Source organism: Xiphophorus hellerii, chromosome 9 (genome assembly GCF_003331165.1).
Source record: "Xiphophorus hellerii strain 12219 chromosome 9, Xiphophorus_hellerii-4.1, whole genome shotgun sequence".
Lineage (NCBI taxonomy): Eukaryota > Metazoa > Chordata > Actinopteri > Cyprinodontiformes > Poeciliidae > Xiphophorus > Xiphophorus hellerii.
Genome location: NC_045680.1, coordinates 9,725,028 through 9,737,790, shown reverse-complemented (window position 1 = coordinate 9,737,790; position 12,763 = coordinate 9,725,028). Strand labels below are relative to the sequence as shown.

General features: G+C 37.3%; 1 protein-coding gene across 16 annotated transcripts in view; it reads right to left on the bottom strand.

Annotated features, from left to right (window-relative positions):
* The window catches only part of ptprsa (protein tyrosine phosphatase receptor type Sa), a 259,420-nt gene that overhangs the window by 67,829 nt on the left and 178,828 nt on the right, over positions 1–12,763 (bottom strand). For all 16 annotated transcript variants that reach the window (XM_032572235.1, XM_032572242.1, XM_032572238.1 and 13 more), the window contains 4 exons: positions 5,362–5,631; positions 4,606–5,187; positions 4,296–4,432; positions 4,050–4,194 (listed from right to left, as the gene is read on the bottom strand). In XM_032572235.1, coding sequence (XP_032428126.1) covers positions 4,050–4,194; positions 4,296–4,432; positions 4,606–5,187; positions 5,362–5,631 — 1,134 coding nt within the window. The remainder of the gene's footprint in view (positions 1–4,049; positions 4,195–4,295; positions 4,433–4,605; positions 5,188–5,361; positions 5,632–12,763) is intronic.

The window sequence follows — 12,763 nt, the reverse complement described above, 5'->3', positions numbered from 1 at the left end:
CTATAGAAAATAGAGGTAAGATCATGTATCTGCACTTTCTATTATTTCTGTGGACGAACTGGGCCACCACTGTTCAGGGAGACCAAAGAGTGCAGGACAATAAAAGGAACGAAAATGAAGAGTCCTATATTTTAAAAAGTTGGACTTATCTTCCATCATGTTTGCTCAAAATCCCATTCAAGTAAGTATGCATTAGCTTTTGTTACAGTTATTCAAACCTGTGGTGGACTTGTGTTCATACAAGAAAATGCAACTAGAAGATACATAGAGATACAGCAAATAAATAGTATTTCAAAATTAAGACCCAAGTGAATAGATAATTAAATAAATGGATATAACTCTGTTTACCAATAAATAAATAGATAAATAAATAATCAAACCAAAAAGGAAGAGGGATTTAAGTGAACAAAATGATGTCAAGGCATTCCAAGAACAGTTTTAGTTACAATCCACAAGTTAACATGTGACAAAGAGAAGGACTAGACTGGAAGAGGGTGACGAAGGAAGAGGAAGAGGAGGAGGGGTGTATTCAATACTGCTTGCAGTTTGCAAATGCAAAAACAGGCAAGAATATCACAAACACGCACTATGACAGATGGGGGTATGCACACTGTACTCAAGAAATGCCAAGACAGAAATGGGGATGGAGATATGTGGCTTTTCATGCAGATGAGTCAAAGTTCATCAGTTCAGAAACAGCTGCTCAACAGCACCCCGAGTGGGCAGTAGTGAGTGTCACATGCAAGTGGAGCTCTGGGCAGTAACACTGCACTTTCTGTGCGGGAACAAAAAGAACTGTGAAGTGGTTGTTCCAAAGCCCCCACGCTCACATGTCGAGGCACAGCCAACAAGTTGCACTGGTAGAAACAGAAAATGTGTTATAGGAAGTCTGCTCCCACCACCAATGCTCTCCTATGTCACTGCTGAAGGTACTCTGATTTAACTCTCCCAAAATACACCAAAAATACTGTCAGTACAGTAAAACAAGGCAACCATTCACACACAATACATTTTTTCCGGTATACGTTTGATTAAACTACAATTTGTCTTGAATATAGAAATAATATTAGCAATAAGGCATTTCATGTTCATTGCCATATGTGAATAAACAAAAATAGGGTGCTGAACGTACTGTTTAAACCTCAGCGGAATTAATTAAATACCTTATTACTTCAACAGCATTTATTAAGATTTATTACTGTACTATTGTTTATTAAATTAAATTAAACTGTTCTCATTCAAGTGTTCATAGTGTGTCGATGATTCATTGGTTAGAGCATGGGTATTAAATTCATTTTCATTTTGGGCCACATCAAGTTTATGAATATTCTTAAAGGGCTGGTTGTGCCAGAATGTATTGGTAAAAAACATTAACATGTTCAAATATTAATAAATAGCTGTGTCTGCATTCAATAAGGTACTTCTTAAAATTAAATAATATTGAACATCTTTTCACACTGACCAGCTGCTCCTGAATTTTCTGAATGTTTTCGTAATTTTCTGCAATTGAAATCAATAATTTTGAGGAGCTAATTTAGAAATATTTGAAAGACATTTTTGCAATATTTGCACTAGATGATAAATCTGACTTTTTGGTACTTGCTGTATCAATGATAAACTATCATTTGACATCAATTAAAGGTGGGCCAGAAGTGTAGTAGATGTAAAACATACTGCCCTCTGCAGCTGTGAGGTAGCATCACTTTAATATTTTTCTAAGTATGCAATAAACTCACGATTATGCATTAGCGCAAAAACGTGTAAGGGTCTGCTGATTTAGCGTGAATTTGCCATTGCAAAAAAACTCGAGGGACTGATGTAATTTGATTGTATAAAAATAAAAGCTGCTTTAATTTGATTGATAAAATAATATTTAAGCAAACAATTGCTCTATTTATGTGTCCCAATGGAGTCTAGAGGGCCACATAAGAAGCTCTGATGGGCCAGATTAGTCCCCGTGCCTCGAGTTTGACACATGTAGGTCAAAGGAATCTTCCATCAACTTTCCAAGTTAACTTATCCTCATTTTGCATCCATAATTTAAAATGCTGTCTTTTGTCATTTCTGCTACTTTATTTGACTATAAGTAGCTATTCTCCAATTCTTTTTATTTTGATGGAAGCTCTGCCACTCAAAATATAATTAAAGATCTATGACTATGATACGCAGAAGACACACATGTCTTTTTAAATGTCATTACATTCATCATTACTTCATTGTCACATCACTTGTCTCAACTCGAAATTGCTAGAATAAATTATGCTCTATTTTTTTTCCCAACAAGATTTAAGTCTCAAATATGTGTACAGTTCATACGAGAGCCGTGGTGGTTTTTCAGGAGAACTAGCATTTTTTGTGTCATGTGGGATGTGCACTTGCTGTCTACAAAGGAAAGGAAAACATCAAAAAAAGTTACTACATTTAAAAAAAAAAACTACTGAAATTATCCATCCACAACAACTTGTGTTTTTCATGGCTGAGTACACATACATTTACGTCTTCCTAAGCACAGAAGTGAGAAAAAAAAGGCAAATAAAGTAAGGATGTGACCTAGAGAGGCATTTTGACTAACAGGTGCTTAACCAAACCAAGTTTTTAAATTTTATTTTTCCAATGAGATAGAGGATTATTGCAACCTGGAACTTTAGAATTTTTGAAGAGCCCTATGAAAAGACGAAGATCAGATGAATTAAATGCACTGAAGTGTAAAAAAATTACTAACATGGAGTTTCAGGGTGGAAGAATTGGTTGAAGTACCATAAAAAAGAAAGGAGGGAAGTACTGCATGGAATGTTAATCATAGCTGTACTTGAACGAAACATTTTCCCTTTTCCCATTCTGAATGGATTACAGGGTGACAACAGCAGCAAAAAAAAATACAATCTTAATGCTTTATTTGATTTTATTATAAAGGGCTGTTGAATAGAGAAGTGTGTCATCAGTGCCATTTTCATTAACAGAGGGCTATAGACAGGTATTATATATTTCCAGGCACAAAGTGCCAATTTATAGCACAATGAAGTAATTTTTAACTTTGGCTGTTCTACCAATTCTATATATAACAAACATAATTTAAACGAAATTTGACTTTGCAATTTAATGCTTTAAAATTGGCCTCTGTCTCTTTAAGAAGCTCCTAATCTCTGACACTTCCCCTTCAGCATCTCAAACTGAGTGGGGAGTTTCTCCTCTGTGAAGCAGAAACTTGGCTGGAGACTCCACTCAGACTTCAAGGCGGAGCTTTGGGTAAATAGGCAGCGCACTGTATGAGCAAGCGTTGAAGCTAACCTGAATGGCTGCCATGGTAGAGTCAAGGATTTCTCAACCATGCATAAAAGAATCCAAGCAACACTCAAGGTGATGAGATAATATAACATAATATATACTTCAAAAAACACAACACATCCCCTCTAATGTTTTATTTAGCATTTGTAAACAATTATTTTGGAGTTTGCTAAAACCACCACACCATATATATATATATATGTGTGTGTGTGTGTGTGTGTGGGGGGGGGGGGGGGGTGTAGCTGTAAGTTAAAGTTAACCAATATCTTGCTTGAGCGTTTGAAATTAAAGTGTTGAGAAAAAGTCTGTCTAAAAAGTCCCTTGTTTCTGAGTAAAATTCCTGTGGACAAAATGCTATTTAAAATTTCCCCTTAGTCTCTTCAACTGCAGTAGTCCATAAAGTAAACATTCATTAGAATAATACATGCCTAACAGAGTTTTAAAAAATGTCAAATTACATTTCATACATTTGTAAAATGTATGAAAATATACATATGTTCCCAGCAGACATTTTAAACCACAAATAAGTGGCCTCAGTAAGTTTGAAGTTAAACACATAACTTAGAGGCTAGAAGGCCATTGACGTTAGAGAAAAATTAGCAAGCTTCAGTCAAAAGAGCAGGAAAAAGAACTAACAAATGAAAATTCTTTTTGTTATGGTCCATAAAGAAAACAAGATCATAGTTTAGTTTTGTAAGAGGAGTTTCTTTTGTTAGCAAACCTGAAACAAAAACAGGAGAGAATATCAATAAAAGACTACATACTGGCTTGCAAGGTCCTCTCAGAAATTTCATTTGTGAACGCCCCAATGCCTTTGTTAGAGATGGCCGCCAGGGAGAAGCGGTACTTTGTATTGGGACGGAGACTTTCCACAACATATGATTTTGTGGGTCCAAATGTTTTCGTCATCTGTCAATCAAAATATAAGAATTTAAAATGGTGAACTAAAAAAACAATTGTTGAAATAAACTTTTAGAGCTTTTGTAGTGACAGAAAATCAGAAGACTTACCTGGGTGTCTGAATCGCCTTCCTTATAGCGAAGTTCATAATTTATAATTCCTTCTTTCTCATATGCAGGTTCCCAGGTCAGCTCAATGCTGGTGTCAGACACAGCACCGACTTGGAATTTGGATGGTTGACCTGGAACTAGACACAACAGCAGAGGATATTACAACAATTCAGAGTCAAGACAATAAAAATGTGCAAGGGTTAAATCATGATGACCAGTAGGTTGGCTTCTAAACCATTTTATTAAGAGAATCTAGTTCCAACAGCTCCAACAGCACTATTACATTCTTAGTAATTATTCATATACTTACCACCCTGTAATACTTTGACCTGAATTGGGGCTGAAAAAGGTCCATCACCAACAGATGTGAATGCAAGGACTTTGACTGTGTATGTTCCTTGAGGAACTAGGCTCTGAATGGTGGTGATGAGACTGTCCTGGACATTATGGATCTGCCAGAGGCTCATGGGCTGCGAATCGTCCATAGTGTAGTAAACTCGGTATCCCTTGATCTGCCCATTAGGCTCCTCGGGTTCCTCCCACTGCACCATCATGGTATTTTGAGGAAGAATTTGGGCCTTAATGTTTCTTGGTGGACTGGCGGGAGCTTGCTCACCAGTCCGAGTTTCGACTGGCTCACTGGGTGGACCTTGTCCAATTGAATTCACCGCTGAGACACGTATTTCATACTCTGTGTTTGGGTAGAGCCCACCAATGCTGTAACGTGTAGTGGTGATGCTATCCACCGTTTCATACTTGCTGTCTGGGGACCTGGCTTTATACTGTATGATGTAGTATGTCACTGGATCTGGGTTTCCTGAGTCCCACGTAATGGTCACACTAGTGGCTGTGGTTTCGGTAACCACAGGGGTACCTGGAGGCTTGGGGAGAGCTGTTGTGGCAACACAGAAGAAAAGAGAGAAGATATTAATTTGTGATTGCTTAAGAAGTCTGAACAAAAAAACAAAGATCTAGATAGTTTTTTTTTAGTAACCTAACAACACAAGAGATTTTAAGCAAAATGTTCTATGAATGTCATAGAACTTCACAAATAGTCATCTCTTACATTTTACAGTGATTTGTGCAACGGCTTCAATGATGCCAAGGCTGCTCATGGCCACGCAGGTATAGTTGGCTGACTCACGGACACTGCTCAGTTCAAGAACATTTCTGCCAACTGGCATCTCGTCATCTGGTGTCAAGTCCTCAGCATTCAGCATCCACTTGACATAAGGCATGGGCGACCCCACTGCCACGCAAGTTATGTTCACACTGCCACCTGGCATTATTTCTTTACTTTCTGGAAGAATGGAGAAGCGAGGAGGTACCCGCCGGACTGCGAGAAGGCATGAGGAAGGAGAAAGGATGACAAAAGAGGACAAGGAGTCAAAAAGAGAGGTAACAAGAGAGGCAGATGAAAATGGATCCTTCTCAGGTTTTCATGAAACACAAAAGGTTCAACATGGTCAATGTGAACTCAAACAAAAAATAAAATAAAACTAGACTTTTGAAAACATAAAAAAATAACAAATAATGGGAAAGAACTAAACTAATAGAAATGCTTCAACAACAATATAGATTAACAGTTAAGCAACGATTCATAGCAACAAGGTTCCAATGACCAATATTTGACCCATCACAGCACAATTAAAGACACAAAAATCTATTACGAGTTTCTCATCTTTGGGGGCTGAGCTACTGACACGTGGACAACTGAAGCACTACCTGATCGCAAAGTAGAAGAGTAATATAATAGTAAAGGCCATGTGATAATTCTATCACATAAGCCCAACCGGGCAACCTGGAACTTCCTGTCCTCTCAGACACACATGCCAAACAGGAAGTAGGCCATTGCAGGCTTCTCCCACAGCACAGGAAGTGTAGGGTTACTGAACTATTGACCATCTCTGTAAGGTCTAACCAAATTCTAGCACACATTTGCACTTAACACCTTGCTCTACTTTCAGATCATCTTAAAGATGAGAAACTTTAATCAGATTTTTGTGGTTTAGGGTAGATCCACTGGACAAAGCCTTATTAAGATCTGACACGGTTCCATTGATAGATGCAGCTATCAGTTTCACAGACAGCATGCATAAATAGATCGAGGTAAATCAAGGAGTAAATGATAACAAAAGTAGATATAAAACTTGAGATAAAATGCATTGAGGAATATAACTGAAGGGTCGCTAGCATGCCCAGACAAAAGACGATTGGAGAGTAAAGATAGCACAAGATAGAAGAAATAACTTTTGAGGAAAGAGTAGGAGAGAGAACAGTGCAGTAAGGAGTGACAGAGAAAGAAATAGAGGAGGGAGGGGTGGAGGAAGGGTAAAGGGGGGACAGGGAGTAACCCGTTTTACTGCTGTGTAAACTTTGCTTTTCTTCAGCTAATGTGACAAAATGTGATGATGGCACATTGTCACATCGCAGTCCCGGTAACACAAAATAAGTATCAAGGAACAAGGTGTGTGCCTAGGAGTACACAGAAAAAAGAGCTGTAGCCATTGTAGGTAGGAAGCTAACTACTACACAGTGTAGGAGTAAAGAAACAGAACTGGATCAACAGTGAGTAGAAGTTCAGAGAATAGGAAGGAGAGATGGAGGGAAAGAGAAATGAATACCAGCAACGAGAGGAAGACAGGTAGAACCTCTAAAGTTATGGAAAGGGACTGGATTGAAGAGTGAGGATAATAAACCTAAGATTCGGACGAAGGATGTGACAGGTATAGTGTAGTGTGTGTGTGTATCTGTAGGTCTATAGATGCATATACTTTTTGCATTGGCATAGGCATGGATGTGCGTGTGTACAGTATGCAAGAGTTATAGAGTGAAAGAGCATGATTCTGCAAAAAAGAAACTGAGAGAGGCATCCCAGCAAGCATTTGACATTAGGCGGCATGGAGGAGTTTGCAGTTACCCTAATGTTTTCTTCAACCATATTTACATATTTGTGTACAATTTCGTAGGGAAGCTATATGTAGGAAAGTCAAGATTTTACAAATACACAGCAGACTAAAACAAAGAAAATATTTAGAATCAATGTCAAAATGTTTGTTGGGATACAAAGGTCAAAAGAGAGAAGGAAAGTAGTGAAGACACAGAATACAACATGATGAAACATATGTGAAAGATGACTTTAGAGACGCGGAAAACAAAGGAAGAGAGACAAGACGCAAGGCAGAAATAAAAAAAACAGACTCAAGCAGCAAAACAACGAACAAGACAAAGGGAAATGGATTGACACGCGGACATACTGTACAATACGCAACAAGGGAAAGGAAGGGATCGGGTTGTCAGAAAAGGGGGGGAGAAGGAGAAGGAGGATATAAGTGGGGGATAGAATAAGTAACTGATTGTAAATAAAAAAGAACAAGAAAAGATCATGGCTCAAAGTTGGTTTGGAGATCTCACACACTGGGGCTTAAAATCAAGAATCAGGTACATGTTCCTTCATCACCACCTTAAACATTGCTTTTGTGTGCAAGTGGAAGTTAAATGTTTAGAACAGGTGGGCATAAGGAAGGACAAAACAGGGCAATGGGAGTGATTGCGGGAAAAACTGAAAGGGGTCCTTAAAGTAAAATTAGATTTAAAAACAAACCGTGTCGATCCAAATGGGATTCATATGATCGTTGCATGGGAAAAGCTAATTTATCCAGCTAATTTATCCACAAAAAACTAAGGCAGAATTATTATATAAACAAACTCGGAGGGATTTTATTTTAGCTGAATTGTACATGTAAAATCAGTATAAAACACTGATGGATACTTTCAGTTACAGCGCGAGGGACACTCAAATGGGGAACATGGCTGGTGTTGGGGTTTTGATATGTCTCTAATCTACTCTGTATGCATTCTCTGTTCTATCCACTGCTATTGTCAATTACTTTGTTACTCTGGGCGTAACATGACCTGACCTTGAGGGCAAAAAGTTCATAGCTGACCTTTGAAAAAGGCTGGTTTGTGCTATGAAAAATTACATGCAGTAAAAATGTACCAAGAAAAATGGACACTTGCAAATCCCCAAAAATATTGTTTTCCAAAAAAAAAGGTGCTATCAAAACTATGTATTTGGTTGAGATATTTTTTTTTCATTATTTCTGTCAAAAAAGGCAGAAAATCAACCCCTTAAGGGTGGAGAAAAATAATTCTCTGCATTATAATTTGATAAAGCATACCTAACTAACCAACAAAGGTGATAGGGCAGCCCATTCCTCACACAGACATGCATGGGTGTGGCTATGGCATGAGTGACGTAGAACGGTGCACCCTCATACACTTGGGCGAACACCAGAGAACCAAAACAATCCAAAAAATTGTCACTCAAGCCCATCCAAGCATGCCATTTATGACCGATTATAGCATTGCTCGAGACACACAGACTCACAAAATAAAATCAAATGAAAGGAAACAAACAAAATTGAACAAATCCACAAATAGAACTACATTCGAACAGCATAGGCAGTACCAGAGTGCAGCTGTGTTCACAGAGAGGTTTGCATCAATACTATTAGATGTTTTTAAGATTCTATTTGTCTCAGGAATTTATCTTCCAATTCAAAATGTCTGTGGTAACTGAATATGACAAACATGGGTGTTTTGGGGAAACATTAAATCAAAGTTTATATCAGGGTGATCTTCTCTCCCTGGGGCTCAGATCAGCCAATGGACCGGGAGCTGAAATGGTTAAGTGAATGAGGTTTCCCCACAGGAAGATATTTCTAGTCCCCTTTAAGAAACTATAATGTCAAGAACCATGTGGAAACTCATCCTAAATCAGCTAATAACTTTAGCAATTGAAGAATCTGACAAGGAAGTTAAAATTTTAAACCGGTTTAAGCTTTTTATTTATTAATTATTTTATTTAAGGACAATCTGGTACAAAGAAACAAAAAAAAAAGAGTCATATGCAATTTTTAAACCCAACACGAGGACAAATGGAACTAGAAAGAGTCTACTTGTATAGTAATGTAAAACAATGCATTTACTAGAACACTAAGGTGTCGTATAAATGAGAATGGTGTGAAAACCGCTATTATATAAGTAAGTCGTTTTAATATTTTGGCCTTTAGAACAAATAAAAAAAGGCATTTTAGGAATCACAAAGCTATATTGTTTGTTAAAAGTGAAGAAAAAAACCAACAACACAAATATCTAACTGTCTTTTTGATAAGCAAAAAGAATATAATTTTTCTTTCAAAACAATGTAATCCAACCTCTAACCTCAACCATATAAGTTTATCTGTTTTTGATGTATTTTCTTGGGCCCATTACAGTGCCACGCACAGGGCTGTCATTGTTAGAATATTTTGGGTTTCATTTGGTGTGTTTGTGTGAAAAAAACACATTTCTTGAAGCAACAGTGTTCATAAGGATGTTTTTTAGAAGCTATAGACAAAACAATCATTTTGGAAAACCTTTTGCTGTGTTTTGATAAAGCCCCTGATTAAGAGCCCAACTGATGCTGGAGCACACTATACTTTGCACATCATTATCCGTCATTAGATTTTAAATGAAAATTTACTTTTAAATGTAAAGTTTCCTCAATGGCTCATGATAATGAGTCACCATACTTTAAAAGTTCTGAAAGTTACAGGTACATGCTCAGCTGAACTTTACGTCAATATACAGTCTGTTATTTATGTGCAAATGAAACCCTCACCTTTAATACCTTTAAAATGCACCGCCATTCCAACAAAAAATAATAACGAAAGAATCCCAATTGCATGGACACGCTCCTCATTCACAGAGACCAGGAGCCCAGCCGGCCCATTTGGAATTGAGAAAAAAGAAAACAAACATCCACATTTCATGTGGTCTGATAACAATATGTTGTCTTATTTCAAGCCCCAATGTGGAGAGAAAGACAGGAAGCCATACACTGGACGAGGTGAGAAGCAGTCGAGAGAGAATGCCAGAGTATTGCACTAACTAAGTGGGAGGTGTTGTGGAGGGATTTGTGTTGAAAAACAGAGGTCAGAAGGTGGACATTATTGGCTATTTCTGTGAGGCAGATTTTGTTGCCCCAAAATGAAGGGGGAAGCCAAAATAATGTGCAGCCTTTAGTGTCACCTTGAAGCTGAGATTACACCCTCTTACTGCCTGAGGACACAGGCACAGTATGAAGATCCTTTAGTCACACTTGCAGGGTGAGTCCTACAGCATTTACATTTAAGCTGCAGGGGTTGGCCTGTATTAACATACCTTTGCTGCACCACTGCTAAACTCTCCCTATGGGTGGCTCATCAAAATGGAAATTATTACTTAAAGGAAACTAACAAGAATCATGGCATGGGTATCTAATAATAAAAAGGGATTTCAGAGTGTTAACTACTGCTGTTGTCTTACAGGTACATGACAAGCAGCCAAACTATACTGCAAGAACATTCCCCCACGTGTATAATTCCAGTGCATGCCAAGCTAGTTAGTAAGTGAATTAGTGAGTTTATTAGTGAAGAAGGTAATGGGCCATATGTTTTGTGTGGTGAATACAGGCACTTCGATGGCAAATGAAAATTTTTTGGGCTATGTAAGGCAAACATCTAATAGAGATGGCTAGAATTTGCTTTGGCCAGTGAGAACATAAGGTGTAATCTAGCTTTCTTTCCCAACATTACATACGAATGCAGAGCAGGACATGCAAGCACATTCACAAACAGGCAAATATCGTAGTAGAAGGGAGAGCATGCACATGCATAACAGCACAGTCTTTCTGCATCAGTGTTTCTTTGTTGAACTGGGTTTAGAATTCTATAATTAGATTGAGTTAAAAAATATATTGTACTGTTAGCTTCTTTAAAAAGTGACAGCTGTTGATACTAAAGGTATGGAAGTAATGTAAAAGTAAGTGAGAAGTCATAAAAGAAAAGCCAGCTGCTCCAACAGCAAACCATATGAGAAATCCTGTTTGCTTCCATTTATTCAACCGTATGGGAACATAAGATGTCTATAAGGGAAGACAATTCAAGATGGAATTACATTTAGAGAATGTCAGCTACACGTTTTATCTGTGTTTTGGATATTAGGCATGTTTAAATTGTTAAAAGGTACAAAAATGACAGCAAGTTATTTGAAAATATTGTTTTTGAAGTTAGTGCAAAGCCTTTTTGTTTGTCATTGTTTATTATTAGCAACTTTGTCACTCAAAATATCCCATATGAAAATATTCAATATAAGCATACCTTTGAAGTCCAGTCTAGCATATCTTACATAATTTATTTGGGTATCCTCAGCCAAATTTATGGAAAGTAAGCCTTCATGCAGCAGCTGCCTTGTGTTAATGAGGGCTGATTTACCCTGATTCATCAACTGGTTTTCAAAGAAAAGTAAAAAAAAAAAAAAAAAAAGACAAAGTATCAATAGCTAAAACTCTCCTTTCCTTTCCAAAAATGGTATATTATATACTCAGACAAGTTGAGTTGAAAATGTAATAGGTTAACTCACTACAGCAGGTGATGGGTGGTTCAGTAAAAATCTGATTACATTGTAAAAAGAGGCTGACGCACACAGTGTTAAACTGTGGGTTTCACTAATCAATTTACAACAGCGTGCACGTTAAAAATACTGTTTACTTATATGAACTTAAAAAAATCCTACAAATGACAATATAACTGATTAAAGTGTAATTGTTTGTCCTTACTATGAGAAAGACAATCAATCAACAGAAACAAATCACATCAACTAAAAAATACAAATACGTACATACGCATCTTTACTCGCTTGTTTGGCAGCACTAAATGCAATGCTGAGGTCATTGTATTGTTATTGATTTGCACAATATTGCAAATGGCATCTTTTAATGGCTCCCTAAAATCAACATGGAACCCAATCAGGCCCAATCAGGTCTAATCTTTTTGGTAATGGATCACTCCAAAGCAGATGACAGGAACACTGGCTGTATACACATTTATAATTTCATTCGGCATTTGCAGTTGCACTCCGAGTATCAAGAAGCCGAGCAATATCAGGTTAAAAAAGGAACAACATTTTTTACAAACTAATGAACCACAAAAAATGACATAGTAAACAAAAAAAACAAAAACAAAACAGAAACAAAACAGAAAACACACACACAACATCGTCATCACAACTCAAAAATGAACTAAAACAAAAGCTAAAAATAGGGTTGTCAGGAACAAAAAATATTTTTAGAAAACCCAAGAAAGATAGGAAAAAACAAAACAGAACAGAGATAATGCAAAAAGAAGAAGAAGAAAAAAAACTTTGGGGCCAAAGGGGTTTTTGCACAGGCATGCAAGCGCAGTTACATTCTCCCATCATGCAACAGGTGCTGCTATTTTCATGTGCTGGGTTTCCATAACAACACATGCAAGTAAAGCTTTTAGGTGCAGAAGCAATACCAAAGGATGCAAAACGTGAAAAGGCCCCACAATGCAAACATAAAATTAAATAAGCAAGACCCGAGCTAATCGGGGTTTGATTTCATCTTTTATTTGGAAATAAAA